Raw genomic sequence first — 16,573 nt, 5'->3', positions numbered from 1 at the left:
CTAAGTCAAGAATTTGTTCAAATCAGCACAGAAGAAATGAAAACTGATTTCCACACGATTTTTTTGAAAAACATTTTACTTTTGTTTTTGTCCCGTTGTTCGTTTTATATCCAAAGATCAGCCAAAATGTACATACAGCTGAGCACATTTGAGAAAGGAGGCAGGTTCTTTAACAAGAAAAATCTCAAACTTCTATCCAACATGTCATTCGAATGAGAGAGAGAGAGACAGAGAGATAGTCCTTTGTAGCAATTCTACATCAGCAAGTCCACCCTGTCCGATTTCACAGTCAGCTCACTGTTGCGTCGAGGGTGTAGTTTTATGGTTGGTACCCAGTTTACCCTACACCAGCATGAAGCTGGGGGCTTCAATTCAGATTTTCAATAACCCACATCCCCGTCGCATCGCAGCCTCAGCTCCTCTCCATCACCCTTGTGATGTCTTGACTACAGAAGCAACAACAAGTTGCTTCTTGTCCTGGCTCAAAGGCTCAACCAGTCACGACAGGTTGGCAATGTTGGCAAGGAAGCGCTGAGCCCACCACTCCTCCAGATCTATGGGCACAAAGTCTGCACAGGCAAAAGAATTAAAGCATAATCCATCTTCTATGATTCATTCATTCTTTTAATGATTGATTTTATGTAGCTAAACACAAAACCCAATTGGGTAACAAAATATCAGCAGCATACTCTGTAAAACCTGGTATCATTTTTGTTGATGATCGGTGTACTTGAATAAAACTAAGTTATTTGTATACAGTTGTGCAAGTATTTCCATGAGCCTGTGTTAGATTTGCATGTTAGCATGATATTTGTTACTTAGCAGTATAAATAAAGTAAAGCTGAGGCTTAGTAATGAATCAAAGTCACATTTCACTGCAAACCAATCAATGATATTTTAATCTGGTTAAATAACTGACCTCGCTATGCATAGAATCACCTCTAGTAGCTACATGCTATTTACTAAAAATTCTTTATTTCAGATCGAGGTCAATAGATTAAAGCTGTTCCATTAGTGATATTTTAACTGGCAGCACAGAGCCACAGCAGGAACCAGATAACACAGGTGTGTGACAGTACAGATGTTACAATCAACAGCCATGGCTGGTTTATCTGGAACAGCCAGGTTCTCAGACCAAAGAAGGGTTAAAAATTAAAGGCCCCTATTACAACAGTTGCCCTCTGGCTACAGATAAAGCTGAGCCAAAAACAATTTAATTCATGTGATTCTTATGGAAAGATGAGAGCAGCCAGTTAGCTTTCCAGTTGCGAAAACAATCATGAATGATTAAAACATGGTGAGAGAGCAGGTTCGAAGTTCAGAAGAGGGTTATCTGTCAGGATACTATAAAGCTGTGTCATTACAGAGGCTGGATTGACTTTGTTGTATTCTCTGAGGTCAATTAGTTGTGTGTGTATGTATGTATTATTTATATATTTAAAAAATAATTAATTTCTTGAAAAGCAGGTACATACTCTTCATCGCAGCACTAGGGGTCTTCTCCGTGTATTGAACTGGCCCCTGGCTGTTGGTCGATTCTGCACCATCACTGTCCCCCAGCTTCTGCTCCACCTCCTGCCACGCTACACAAAGTACAAAACAAGTAAATAATTAAATGTACATGTGATCAACAAAATATAATTCTAACAAAATAATTTTAGATTAACATTTCTGAAGTCATGACAAGCAAACATTTAAGCTTCAGAACTTCAGAACATGTGCAACATTTTCACGCACTAATGCAGTATGGCTCCCTCATGAGAGGGTTGAACCAGTCTGTGGTGTGTGTTTATCAGCTGTGGGTGAAGGTTTTCCAGTTTCACCCCCAGATAAACTCAAGGCTTTGGCTGTAGGGCCAGCAGCTTGCCTTGAATACAAATGTTCAGCCACACTATTTGGGCTTTGAGCAGCCTATACTAATATAATACAAAAAGTAGTTGTTTGTGTGCAGGGGGATGGGTAAATGCAAACCAAACACAATGGTGAAAAAAGTAGCACTTGAATGTTTTTGTCAGAACAGGTTAAACTTGAATGGCATCCATGAGGCTTTTTGTGTTAATGACACTAAACACCCCCTCCCCAAGGTAAACTTCACTGGCAGCAGTCCAAGAGTAGCACGAATAGCTGATTCATGCTGATTCAGCTAAACAAGTCATTCATTTCCACCTGGCATGAAGCAGCCTATAGGCATGATGGGCAATCTTCAAGATAGGGCGAATGCTGCACAATCATGGTTTTAAATCATTGTTAGTTTTTAGTGGAGTAAGCAACACTCTTCTGTAGCACTTTCTGGATAGTTTTGAGCTGTTCCAGAAAATTAAATCCTACTTGTGAGGCCATAATTGAACATTTGTCTGTAAAATTAGTCCCATCTGAATTTTGAATGTGTGGGGCTGTAACAACATCAACCAGCTGCAGCTCTGAAGCCTGTAACAAAACATGCCCACATGGAATTAAATTGTAACATTTCATAGACCTAAGTAACCACCAAGGAATTAGTATGAAACAAATTAACACATGATTAATGACTTATTAACAAGCAGTTTTGGCAAGAGCACACACCGCTGACCAATATTCTGGATTTATGTACCTTATTGTAAAGTGCTGCCACACATCACATTTGTTTCATTAGGCTGTTTTGCAAAGTATATCGTTTTACATGTTATACAAGTATGGATTTGTTAGCAATTTAAATAATGGAGTCAAAATAATGAAATGGTTTGCAATTTTTTTTCTAATTTTCCTGAATTAATTTGCATTTTCCAGGTGTTTAGGCTATATAATGTCAGAATACAGCTCGAAGTGACTTTTTTTTGTCTAACTTAGTGTCAAAACGCCCTACAAAATCCATCTATCCCTCAATCATCTTAACCGTTTATCCAAACAGGATAAACGGCTGCAGGATGCTGCAGCCTATGCCATCTGTCATGTGAGTGAGAGGCAGGATATAGCCTAGACAAGTTACCAATCTGTCACACACAGACAACTATCACACCTACAGGTAATTAAGAGTCACCAGTTGTCCAACGACATGCAGTCAGGTTTCCATGTGGCAGTAAACCAGAACAGCCAGAGGGAACAAACACATTAACTATCGTATATGACAAGGAACAATGACAATCCTTACATTTCAGAAGCTAGAATCAAATATTTGACATTTTTTCCTTGCAAATTACTGAAAATATTAATCTGTTGCAGAAAAATAATAGTTTCCAAATATTTTTCTGTTGCTAATGTATTGAACATTCTCTGGTAACCCTCTGGTTTGGAAACTGTAAGTGAAACCACAGCATAAATTGGAATAAAAATGTGAATTTAATCTTTACATCAGTAGCTATAATGCAGCTGCTCAGCCAGTAAGAAATGTGTTGTAAAGAAAAGACAAAGACAGAAAGCAGGAGATTATCTGCCCAGTATCAGTTTCAATACTCCAGCTCTTGTACCCTTGGGAGAAAGGATCTCCAACACATGCAGAGTCAGAGTTGCTCCTGGAGGTCTGACCTTGCACTAAGACCCTCACCTTCATATACAAATCTGACGTTTTCCTCATGTGCAGGAGTGAATCCCTCTGCTGGGCTGTCAGATTTCGGCGTGGCTGCATTGTGGTAGCATTTCCCGTTGGGACGGTTGAAGACGATCTTTGGAGGTGGAGAGCTGCAGAGAGCAGACGGGGTTAATTACCTATAATTACAAAAGTCAGCTCAAGGATTGTAAGGAATTAAATCTCTCAATGCCACTTGCCCGGTGAACTTCAGCTTAACTTCACATAGCTGCGACTGGCAAGTAAGGAAGTCCACCCTCTGGATTAACTATGGCCCTTTCTTGTGACCTCAGGTGTTGTCTTTAGTTTTTAGCATTTTGACACAAACATTAACAAAATGTCCACTTCCTAGCACTGTTTTCAGAGCTCTTCCTTAGGTCAGATGATTTAAAAAGTGTCTTTTGGTTTCAACCCCGCACCATTTGCCTTTCTTTAATATGTGCTTAAATAACCCAGTGTTGCAAACAGCAAATGTCTTCCAGTCTTTTAGACAGCATCTACCCTTTGTCTTTGCTTTTTAAAACCGATGTTGACTGTAAATGAATTAACTGAGTTAAAAGAATACTAATGGAGATGTTTATTTTACTACAGGGTCATTTTGGAGCTTGTAATCTGTGTACTACTCTCAGTGAGTCATTGTGGTCATCGGAGTTGAATTTCAGAGTTTCTTTAGTAATGGACTTTCCGAGCTGCACCTGAAGGAAGCACAAGGGCTCCTGCTGCTTTGACAGATCAGGGTCACTGGAGCGGGTTTCACGGACCGGTAGGACCACCGGTACCGCTGCCGGGCTGACAAACAACCAGAATGCTTCCGGGAAAGTTTCGTCCGATAATGGACCCTAGCTCTAGTCTCCCCGATGTTACACAACCACACTCACGACGCACGTGCCAAGTATTTGGGGCCCACACGGTTCATGTAAATAGTCTCGCGGGAGGAGGAAGATCAAGACATGAGCAGATACATACTTTGATGTGAGCCAAGACGTCGGCTTGAGCTTCAAGTCGGTGAATTTACTCTCGAGCTGTTGTGTGGGACCTGAGACAAAGAATTCAGAGTTAAATTGTTTTCATGCTCAGTAAAGTTCTTCCACGAAGAAGCTGTGTAATTGTAAGGACTCTGATATCCCGCAAACTTTCTCTTTCGTGACCTTATAGTAGTCTGACGTGACATTGCGTCATGCGTGAGATAACAGACGTTCACTCACCTGTCCTCCGTTGTGTAACAAGTTTGCTGGGACCTCGAGTGATTGTGTACATCATGTGAACGCCGCTAAGCTCAAAAATAACCTGTAGCAGTGTTTTAATACCCCTGTCGTTTTAATCATTTGCTGCAAACATTGGCCGGCAACTCTGCAACGTCAAGTCTTTCCCAAGCTGTAGCAGCCACGACTCGAGAAAAAACTAAAGTCGTGACGTGTTTTATTTTGTTCCCCGGCTCAGCTGCGCCAGAGTCGGCCTGAAATCTGCAGGAGCCCCGGTTTAACTCGTTGCCCTCCTACTCCTCCTAACCAGCAGGTGTTCAGCTGGAATGAACCGACGTCCGCTGCTGCTGCTGGGAGGTGGCGTGTAGGTCAATCAAGGAGAAAGCGGCTCCACATGCCGGGCAGCAGTCATTTACAGTGGGGGGGGCTGTGGTTTCTAAAGTCCGATGACAGGGACACTCGGGGCCAGTCACTCTGTCCTCGGTGCTCCACTGATGCTCCAAGACTGACTGCGACACCTCCGCTTTCCGACAGAACACAAGGACACTGCACACTTTGATATTTTGATAAGGACGGAAACACACCATGCTTGGCAGGGTGTCGAGCCAGCCACAGTGAGGAGAACCACTTCCGGTCCGAATTTTCAAAATTTATCATTTGACAAAATTGCTATTCTGGTTTCCAAAGACAGACAAATGGCGCAGCTTCCGTGTTACTACGTTAATTTGGTGTTTACATATTTAAATAAATTGGTTTGCTTGGCTTTTATTTTTTCAGCAGAAATGAGTTCCAATAAAAGTAAGAGATTATCTGCATAAAACGGGGGTAATTGTATTTTAAATATAGCTACCAAAATTCATACACATCCTTAAAACATACTTTAGAACTGCTAATAAAATTTATATGTATTATATTATTTTTCATTTCTAAGCGATGTAGCAGCAATCTTGCAAATTACATGGGCAAAGTAAATCGATGCTCTCTGCATGTTTAGACCACAGCATACAACTGAGTGAAACATAATACTCGTGTGCCAACTGTCTAGCTCTAGTATGTACTTCTTCATTAGATACATTCATTAAAGTTATAGCAATTATAAAGCATCACTAATGTCTACTTATCAATAGTTTTACTACTTTTATATCGTTAAGAAATTCTTAGTAAAAGTTCTCTGCAATCACTTATATTTTGTGTCCTTTATTTTGAAGTTTTATCGTCCTCATTTCCGCTCTCGGTGTTTGTATTTACCTGTGATCGGAAAACGTCGTGCAGTGACGTCACATCACGCCCCTCACACAGGGTTTTGTGGGAGGAGCAGCAGTGATCACCTTTCCCCTATTAAACAAATCGCGCTGGCAGTGATGGGTGGTTATTTATTTCTAATTTAATCAAAAACTAATGATAATACAAATAAAATTTAATTTTTTTTATGTTTAATCATAGAACTTTTTTCCCCTTATGCTATATGACTTATAAAACTGTAAAATACTTTTGTAGCTTTCCTATAAAACATTGAAAATGTGACAGTGTCACTACAGGTAATCTGTGTTATTAAGTTGAAAATCAGCTGAATGTGAGCTGAAAGTCAATGTTCAGTAACTCAAGATCAGCTGAGACAAGGAACAGCTCAGACAGTCTTATCCAGGATGATATCCAATACTACACCTCCCACTCAACCCCCAGTTCATCTCTACTATCTGGGTCAATCACCTGAGTCTCCAGGCCAAGAGGCTAATAATCAACAGTCCACACAACACCGACTTGACGTTAACAGCCGAGGGACCAAACTATGGTCATAAGGTCAATTTTTAGTGAAGATACATCAGATTTCATATGTCCCTCGGCAGAAGGTTTTAGAACACACTGTTCTCTTAGGAACAGTGTGTACAGGTGTTTAGACTAGTTAAGGGTTTCCCATGAGGTGACAGCTTGACCCGTCAAACTACACTGTAGTCAGGATTCTAGAGAAAGGCAATGCAATATATAATTTTTACATATTCTTTGCCTGGTTGTGTCTTATGACTGCTCCTAAATACTCATTTAGTTTTGTAGTGTTTTGCAGAGTATGCATGCAAAATGTCTGCTGTCCACAACTGATTCAGCTGACCCGAGGTGCAAGAAAGCATTTAATGACCACTTTAAAATGTGATATCCAGCATTTATTCAACTCAGTTATTCAATACAATGTGTAATCATATGAAATCAAATTTTGATGACTTTCTCTTAACTGTTTCACCATTATTTTTGTTAGATGTATCTTAAATCATTTAAAGGCCTGTTCCCCTAGTTAATTCAGAACAGGTCAAACGTAAATGGAGGCAGATATTTAAATCAAGTAATCGAATTACACGTAGTCAAGTTTGACACACCCTCCTCATTATGATACAGTATACAGCTGTACACAGGTGTATGGACCTCAGATTGCAGATGCTGGGTCCTTGGAACAGCTTACTTGCACAAGATGGCAAAGGTATCATGAGTTTTACCTGTGCGTTTCCTGCTATGAAACATGTCTGTCACAAAAAACTGATATTTTCTTTTATGTATTTCCTGTCTGTCGTGTGCCATGTGCTATAACACTGCATTCATGTATTGAGGCGCTTCCTTATATTTTACATTTCAGTCTATTGTATTTACTGCCAGCAGCCAGAGCTAAAGACTCGAAAATGCCTATTCAATGCATCCTTAATTCCTTTTTTACCTATTTTACTCCTGTTCATTTACTGTTCTTCTGCACAGACTGATTTTCTAGATATTGTACAATGTTACTTAAACTGAATCTTACTTATTCCTCATAATGTAGTGCATGTTCAAAAGCATATGAAAATAAAAGTAAGAAGGCAGCACAGTGGTGGTAAGCCCTGCTGGCTCACAGCTGGAAGGTCCAGAGTTTGAATCCACCAGCTGGCTGTGACCTTTCTGTGTGGAATGTGCATATTCCCCCTGTACTTGTGTGGTTTTCCTCTGGGTACTCCAGTTTCCTCCCACAGTCCAAAGACATGCATGTTACGTAGCTGACTTTAAATTGCCTGTAGGTGTGAATGTGAGTGTGAATGGTTGTCCGTGTTCTCCACCTCTTGATTTCCCTAATGTGAGATGAATAAAGGTTTATCTTATCTTACCTTTGATATCTTATCTTGTTTAACAAAACCTGCGATAGGATCCAGCCTCCTGCACCCCTAGCTCCTATTGTATGTTATTGTAAGAGATGCACCGACAGAGAAAAGGCTAAAATGGTACTTGAGTCCCTGTTATCTGCTCTACAGATACAGAGGATTCTGCTAACAAGAAGCTAATGATGTTCTTAAATAACTTCACATAAATATTGTAAATACTTAGCTGTAACTGTATTGTCTATGTGTGCACCATTGTGCCACACACTGCACTTTGGAATCATAAATAAACTAGAAGCTGCTTTTCCAATGACATAAAACATATGTACCTTATACTATTCTATATTTCAATGTCAAATTATTCATTTTTTTTTAAGTGATAAAATGATTTCTTGGTCATTTACTGAATAAAAAGCACCAACAATGCATGCCATTATAGACAGTAAGATAAAAACAAAATAACTTTTGCAATCCTGAGTTGGAGAATACAGTACATTTAGTAAGAGTCTATTATGAACAAGTATTACAGAAATGTATGAATAGGTCTATAAACGCATGTCAGGTGTGAGAGAATTCATCATCAGACTGATTGAGTGAGAAAAGAATCTGTTACAATGCCTCCTATTAGTAAGTATGGCACCCACTCGTTTGTTTTATCGCTGGAATTACACATAAACACAATGGTGAAAGTGTGCATGAGAAGGGCATGGAAAGAGTAGCTTACCTGAATATACATGGATGATGAGTAGTGAAATTTTTGTTTCATGTGCATTTATCTGTACAATAAGTGTGTTTGAGCTCATTTTAGGCTGGGCTCATGTGTTTCTCAGTAATGAGGTTCACAGTCCTCCACCAGGCTGTCTGTGATGTAGTTGACTTGTAGTACCTCATGGAAATACGCTTTCTCCACTTTTGTGTTGACCGTCCAGGCCACAACCTCCACCCCTCTCTGGGCCCAGTACTGCACATAGTCCCTACAAACAGAAACATGGTTATTCTTTGGTCCGAACATGATGAAGACATTTCAAACTGACTAGGCAGCGCTGTTACACAGGATGTCGGTCTAGAGTCTGATGCACAGTAAGATGTTAAATAAACCTCAGATCACTTGAGGTTCATCAAACATTAGGATCATTTGAACGTGTTCTCTAACATTAAATAGACAGTCAGTCGGGCAAAGACATTGGGAACTAAATTAATACAGTCTCATGAGTTCAAAAGTGAAGCCCATTCTGAATTAATATTTTAGTTAGATGAGGCCGTGCGATGGCATAGTCTAAGAAAAAACTCACTGTGAAACAAAGTTCTTTTGGATCAGGAAGGCTGAGATGCCACAGAGCTTCCATAGCACATGATGGTGTGCCAAGTCCAAGGTGAAGTCCATCAGTGTCATCCATTGGTGTTTCCATAGTGATGAGAAACGCGGTGAGCCATCTCCAAACCGACTCAAGCTCCACGGCCTGTGACTTAATGCTGTAACCACTTCTGGATCAATCTGTCTCATCTGGGCCAGAATGGAACAAACAGATTAAATTTAGATGGCATGCCAGGTGAAACAGCATGATAGGAAAGCAAGTGAATATTGCTGTTTGTTTTAATCATCACCACTATGTTTACTATCCAACAGCGGGGATTGTGGTGGGGGTGAAAGAGGGGGAATTTTTTTTCAGTGTTTTTTTCCCCAGCTCAAAATCGCATGGGAACAGCATAACAGTAATTTACAGTTGGTGCAAAAGTTTGCATCCCCCCTTTTTTAAATTGTCAAGAGTAAAACAAAGATTTTTTTTCCCCCTAAGCATGTTGTTAACCTCGCATGTCAGCCATCGGTGTGTGTGGGAATGGGTGAAGGATAAGCTAAATTGTAAAGTGCTTAGGGTAAAAACGCTATATAAGCAGCCATTTACCAATTTACCAATTAAATGCACATTGAGCTAGTCCACGTGTTTCTGCATCGGAAAGTAAATATTTAATTACTTTATTAAGGGAATGCAAATTTTGCACCAATATAATTCTCATTATTTAACTATAACTAACAAGAACTATTGACCGTTTTTGAAATTCCTGATGAATCAAGAACATATTTTTTTCAACGTTTTTTTTGTTTTGTTTTTTTGCTTATGCATAAATATAAATTCTGAAGTGTAACTTGCATTCAAAAAAGTTTGTCACTTGTTGTATATTTTGTAATCCATACTTGTGAGGTTATCCCAGCTTGTATACTACATAGCACAACTGATGTGATGGTGATCTGAAAATCAATCACTGAGAACTGAATGTTGTGGTTTTCCACAGATGAATGTGATCACTTACGTAGTCCAATCAGAGTTAGGTAAATTTCTCTGGAAATATGGCTAACATTCAAATTGGTTTCTTACAGTATCACTCAAGTTAACTTTACCACAGTGGTCAGGCTTTAAAGAAATTACAGACTAAAGGGAAATTTGGCTTAGGGTGAAAATGTTTAAGTTTTGCTATTGTAGAGTGTTTATGAAGGCAATAATGGACAGATATGACCACAACAATTTGGTGTTTGATGCAATCTGTGTTGGCTGGTTAAGATAAGTTTCACATTTTTCACAGGCTCTCCCTTACTAACTGAACTAACTATCCACAAGCGTTTAACAGTCAAACACAGGAAATCTGCACACAGTCACTTCCAAAAACTTACCCTGTAGATGACTTTGGGCTCAAAGGAGCAGACGATGCTGCTGTTGTAGAGAACTGGATGTTTCCTAAACAGTTCTTTAAGTGCTGCAGCTGCCTGGCAGGAAACCCATGGTTATTATAGGTCAATCAACTGTTACCAGTTCATCTGTGGCTTTATGTTTTTGTGTTTGTGTCTAACCACTTGGTGGTAACTAGCAGCTGTGTATGTCTGGACACACTGCTGTGGGTCCTGAACTCAAGAATGTAACTGGCTGAAACAAAAACTTCAACTCTGCATTCCTTACTCCTCTAAAAATCTGCTGACTTAGTAGCCACGTGTCAACTGGCTGAAAGTATACTGATGCAAGCTTTCATGTTTTTTAATAAACACAAGAGCACAAACACTGCAGCAGCTTTCAGATCGAAGCTACAATGATGACTGCTGCCTCTGGCTCAGTTTGTTTGAACTGAAACAAAGTTGATTTTCCACATCAGACAGAGTCAATTTTGTTTGAGCATATATCTACAAGACACATCTTGTACTGATGCAGTATGTTACCATGCAAACAAAATATGCCACAATGTCACATGGCTGTGGCAATGTCCTGAATTTTTGAAAAGCTGTACATGTGTGTGTTTTGGGTGTTTGTTTCACACTTCATTGCAAACTTGAACAAAAGTTCATGACACAGTACAGTACATGTCAACATTTCATCATCAGTAATTCCCAAAGTATTGCCAGGTCCAGGTGTGGTGTGTAACTGTTTGATTATGGTCTAAAAGTTCAGGAAAAACAGAGCTGACATCTCTGTGATTTTTACCTCAATAAATAAAGGTTAAAAAACTTAATTAATGAATTCACTGACTTGTTTTTCCACCTTACTAAATTTAAACAATATATTATGTTACATTTTTAAAAACGTAAAAGGTTTTGACTACTATAATCACAACACCATGTTCTCACTATTATGCAACATTGACTGGGCACAGATCAATCAGATCAACAAAGCATAGCAGAAAAATTGCACATAATCAAGTTGTTATGTTTGTTAGTTTTGTCGACTGCACCTCATCTGGATGACCTTTGACATCAAAGTAAATGGTGAGCTGTAGTTTGATGCACTCCTCTACTGCTTCCTGCAGAGTTGGGATCTTCTCCCCAGTAAACTTCTCCCTGGTAACAGAAGACACATTTTGGATTAGTAAGAATGGATATAATCAACACTACTGTATCAGGACCACTATGCGAAATGAGAACATGGAAAACATTTGTACAGACTTGTACATGATCTTGTGGTCTTAAAACTTTTCTAGTGGTCTTATTTCAGAAACCTCACATGAGAATTTTGTGCAAAATGATATGATTGTATATTACCAAGTTTTTCATATATGTGAAGCTAAGTAAGAGCTTTTACAACAAATTATGCCAAGTCTTGTCATAGTAAGGACAAAGGAATCAAGTCATTTATGTAACTTAGACACATTAAATAAGTGGTTTAGTCTGCAGATAGATATTGCCTTCATTCAAAAAGACAAAGTGTAACTCATCAAATTGTCGTAGTTATTATATTATTATTTTACTGTATGTCTGAAGACCAATTTTTAATTGAGCAGTTATTGTCATGTCATTTTAGGAACAAAAGGATTTCTTATTGCATATAATTTGTTTGTGAATGCTGCACATGTGATAACTATAATATTACACTGACCTTAAAATGTACACTTGGGTGCAAAAGTTTTGAAATGGCAAATGTTTTTAGTAATTAAGAAATAAGAATTAAGAAAAGAAATGTGAATCTTCAATGTACATTGAGCAACTACAAATGCTCCTTTATCAGAAATTAAAGTTTATTTTTTATTAATTTATTAAAGGGGACGGAAACTTTGCACCAATATATCTGCCTCTGTATTAATAGCAAATGTGTTTTAAAAAATTTCATACAGAGGTTTTCTGTCCCAGTACATTCTACTTGAGAGAATCTTCTTGAAACAGAAAAGCAGCCTTGCACTGAAAAGCTCCAACTTCATCAGCCAGAATAGAACCAGAAATCACACACAAGGCACTAAAATATAATGTAGCCAACAGTATTCGACACTTCATACCTATGGCCTTCCCAATAAACGTGCAAAGCTTAAAGATTTTGAAATGTTTGCTACTTTAGAGGCATTAAGTAAAAAAAAAAGTATTCCCAATCATTTATTTGTTTTTATCTTTTTCCACCAATCACCTTGCATTTCACTCACCACCACTGCTTCTATAAACAAGGGTTGACAATAATGTATACATTAGCCTTCATAAGTACATCACTCAATAGAATTAATTATTAGTTTGAGCTTTAATGGAAAGTTTCAGTGCACTGTGATGACAACTGCTTCAGCTTGTTTTCATGCTGACAATTACTGTACGGTGTCATAAGATTGTAATTTTTTGCCACAAAATACAGGATTTCCTAGTTGTAATGTAACCTGATATAGTATATACTGTTGTGTGTGTGTGTGTTTAGTATAAACCTAAAAAATCTGTATCATCCCAAATCTACAGAATCCACTGCACCTAATGCCTAAATAAAGAACACCTCTTGCATGTCTACATGCTTGCATATGGATTATAGCTATTGTAAATCCCTCTTTTTCACCTGAGTCGATGTTTATAAGCTGCGTCCAGTTTACGCAAGTCAGAAAGTCTCATCTGAGTGAGGGGTCCCGAGCCATTGGTGGTCCGGTCTACAGTCTCATCATGCATCAGTATTGGTACGCCATCTGATGAGAACTCCAGATCCAACTCGACACCAGTCGCCCCATTCTTACTGGCCTAGAGTAGAGGAGAGGGGTGAAAGTGCTAGAAGCCAAGTATTGTAGGAGGGCTGGTCTCTGGTCATGGCCAAAAATTGTGTCCAACCTCACACCTATAAGTCTGAGCTTGTTTACTGTAGGGTTTGACTTACTAGGGAAACTGACTTAACATAAAAATAAGTTGTACTTTTTAGCTGGACCCATACTGATTTTCTGTAGCTGTAAGTGTATCTGTAGCTCATGTTGGACCTTTATCAAAAATATTTGGTTCTGATGCCTATTACTTGAATGCTAAACAATAAGTACTGCTGTCAGTCTTACAGTACTGGATGTGCCATATTACAGGACAATGAATGCAGTGTGCAGCTGTAGTGCACAGGTAGCATTGCATATAAACAATGTTGGCTACCAGTGGTTTAAAAGGGGCAAGATGCACTGGTTTGATCTGGGTTTGAATGAAGACAGTGTAATTTCCCAATCCAGTTCTGTTGCAGTTATGTCAGGCTGTAACCATCGATCCCAAAGCTTTGTGAGGCAAAAGGACTTCCCCGAACCCACAACCTTTCTACTCCCTACTCTCACCTCACGAATGGCTGCTATCGTGTTCTCCGGTGCGTCCTGCCCACCGCCCCGATGAGCCACCACCGACACTTTACCGGAGCCCACCGCGCCCTTGGCTGGGTGCAGCACCTGCTGGACGCGACTGGCCGGTAACTGGGGGAACCTGAACATAGCCAGAAAGAGGTAGAGGGAGGCGGTAAGAACCGTTGTCCACACCGGGTTCCTGGTGCCAAGCAGGAAAACCACGAAGACAACGGAGTACAGAGTGACTTCCTCCCCCAGCTGCAGCATTGTTGTCCTCTGGTGTGTTTTCGAGCACCGAATGAAGTAGCTGGACCCAAACTCACCACCGCCTGTCAAGTATGTTAGCGCTAGCGCTAGCTAATGTTAACTAACCGTCCACAGTTCCCGAGCTAACGATCCCGCTCTTCGAACTCTTCTGCTGTCACAATTGTAGGTCCAAGCTAGATTGATCCAAAAGCTCGAATAAATGTAGCTAAATTGATCATGTAAAGTGTTACCGTGATGGGGTAAACAAGCAAAGAAAAACATACATAAACAAATAGTAACACTTGATCACATCCGGGTCAAAGTAACGGCAATTCCGCCGTGCTCGTGTTAGCTAGCAAGCGTTGTCTTTGGCCTGTCTCTTGAAGAAAGACAAATCGTTTGTATGTCTTTCCTCTTCGGTTCAGCTTGCCCCTAGTCATGGTGAGACTCTCTTTTTCTCTTATCTTTGTTTGTATTGTTTTTGCATGTAATATGTGAAATATGACATTGTACTTGTCCGAATGAGCTAGCTGCTGCTTATCCCGCACTGAACAGCTCAGTTCCGGCTTGTGTAGCTAAAAGAAGATGGTTATCGTTAACGTTATATATTTAACTTACCCATTAACAAACATGTGCATATGCTGTATTGCTCATATACTTATTGTTTCATTAAGTTGGCTATAAAGAGGATTTTTAAGGAACGTTATCATAAAGCAAATCACATCAAATCTTGTGCAACTGCAGCCATGATGATGCTTGAAATAGGCCAAAATATTAGGGACACCTAACTACACAATGTTTTTCTAGTCTCTTATGGTTGTTTACTCATTGTCTTTAATAACTTTCAAACTAATCCATGATTATATTTTACTGTCACTGCGGCATCAGCTTGGCTAGATATTATTTTGTCTCCTCTGCATGTTTGTGTAGGTCAATGTCAAATTTATCTTTTGGATGTTTACAGATCAGGTCAGTGCTGCCACGCAGGTCAACCTCCCACATCCTCTTCTGTACCAGAGGATCTTGTCTACTCACAGGTTTGATATCTTGTGGTGTACAGCCTCATTCATCAGGTCAGACAGTCAACCAGCAGAGCTTCCATGGACGCCTTATACCTAAAGTCACAGGCTTGGCCAAGTACTCAGACTTGGCTAAACAGAACTACACTATGATTTACACCCTCCCGCACATTAAGCTCCTTCGAGCTGTTTCCAGGCTCAAACTACTCCAAACTGCGATCACTGTGGTCATTTTGCCCCCAGTATATGTCCTCTACCTCCAGGGAGATGCTTCCCTTTTTCTTGTCAGCTACACAACAGGTTTAGCTCTGTTTGCTGGTGTTATGCTGTACACCGCTAGTCACTTCTTTAGGAGAGTTGTGGGGATGATGTACCTGGACCCAACGCAGACTACACTCAAAGTTTCCCACCTCACCTTCTGGGGCAAGCGACATGATATCTACCTGCCTGTGTCAGATGTTATGACCATCGGGGATACAGGGGACTCTGTAAATGAAACCATATTGAAGTTAAAAAGATACAGCAGTCCACAGACATTATATTTCTCTCTTAACTTTGGACATGTAGTGGACAGGCAGGGTTTTGAGAAGGTGTTTGGAAATTTGAAGTGATAAAATATAAAAGATTTTGCCCGATAAAAACATACTGCTCTAAATGCAACCAATTTATGAGTCTTCTATTTTCTGTGATTATTGTACAATGATACTGTGTAGCTACTTTTATTCTGGGTATGTCACTGTTATCTGTCTGATATGTTCACCTAATTTTCAGTTTGTGACTGAAATGTAGGATGCATGGTTGCAGGACAAGTGGTTTTAAGTTTGAACACAATGAGTAAAATGAGTCTGCAAAACAGATGAAATTTCTGGACTTAAATCAATTTCTTTAGAAGTACAAAACCTTTCACTACATTGTGATTCCATCAACTGTGTGACTGATTATACAGAATGTTGCATTTATAATTAAATACTTAATGTACTGTGTTAATACAAGGGGGCCTGTTGGCTCAGTGGTAGAGCATAGGGTTGGGGGACAGAAGGGTTCATATCTCACCTCACCAGGTGTGGTCCCACCCAGCCACCAAGCGCGACCCTGGTGCTGCTCCCGAGCCCGGATAAAATGTCAGGGTTGTGGCAGAAAGGGCATCCGACGTGAAAACACACGCCAAGGGTCTGTGGTGACCCCTGAAGGGAGAAGCCAAAAGCTGTAAATTTGACTGTGTTAACACACAACTAAAAAAATATAAATAAATGTATTATGCTCTTGCAAGAAATCTTCGTCAGGTTTCTTGTCCGACCTCTGCAACACATCAAATATCGCACATTACTGTATGCACACATTTTATTTAGTTTTCTTTGGTTCTAGAAACCTACAGTTCTGATGGCCCAAATGTGATGTGATTGAGGTGGAACATGTTCAAACTTGCTT

The 16,573-nt window shown here is 39.7% G+C and overlaps 3 protein-coding genes across 3 annotated transcripts; 1 reads left to right on the top strand and 2 right to left on the bottom strand.

Moving 5' to 3' along the window:
• Window positions 1-72: 72 nt before the first annotated feature.
• mcrip2 (MAPK regulated corepressor interacting protein 2) lies at window positions 73-5,364 on the bottom strand. Its single transcript, XM_067497775.1, has 5 exons — window positions 4,747-5,364; window positions 4,508-4,577; window positions 3,521-3,654; window positions 1,476-1,583; window positions 73-569 (listed from the first exon to the last, which is right to left on the bottom strand). Exons 1-5 carry the CDS (start codon window positions 4,799-4,801, stop codon window positions 499-501), a joined length of 438 nt encoding a protein of 145 aa, XP_067353876.1. The 5' UTR covers window positions 4,802-5,364; the 3' UTR covers window positions 73-498.
• Window positions 5,365-6,887: 1,523 nt separating this feature from the next.
• gde1 (glycerophosphodiester phosphodiesterase 1) lies at window positions 6,888-14,147 on the bottom strand. Its single transcript, XM_067497773.1, has 6 exons — window positions 13,878-14,147; window positions 13,139-13,314; window positions 11,571-11,676; window positions 10,525-10,617; window positions 9,149-9,360; window positions 6,888-8,830 (listed from the first exon to the last, which is right to left on the bottom strand). Exons 1-6 carry the CDS (start codon window positions 14,145-14,147, stop codon window positions 8,683-8,685), a joined length of 1,005 nt encoding a protein of 334 aa, XP_067353874.1. The 3' UTR covers window positions 6,888-8,682.
• Window positions 14,148-14,425: 278 nt separating this feature from the next.
• tmem186 (transmembrane protein 186) lies at window positions 14,426-16,362 on the top strand. The gene is made up of 2 exons (XM_067497774.1): window positions 14,426-14,567; window positions 15,091-16,362. Exons 1-2 carry the CDS (start codon window positions 14,565-14,567, stop codon window positions 15,754-15,756), a joined length of 669 nt encoding a protein of 222 aa, XP_067353875.1. The 5' UTR covers window positions 14,426-14,564; the 3' UTR covers window positions 15,757-16,362.
• Window positions 16,363-16,573: the final 211 nt, after the last annotated feature.

Source organism: Channa argus, chromosome 3, assembly GCF_033026475.1.
Source record: "Channa argus isolate prfri chromosome 3, Channa argus male v1.0, whole genome shotgun sequence".
In the NCBI taxonomy this organism is placed as follows: Eukaryota; Metazoa; Chordata; class Actinopteri; order Anabantiformes; family Channidae; genus Channa; species Channa argus.
This window is presented reverse-complemented; position numbering and strand designations above follow the sequence as displayed.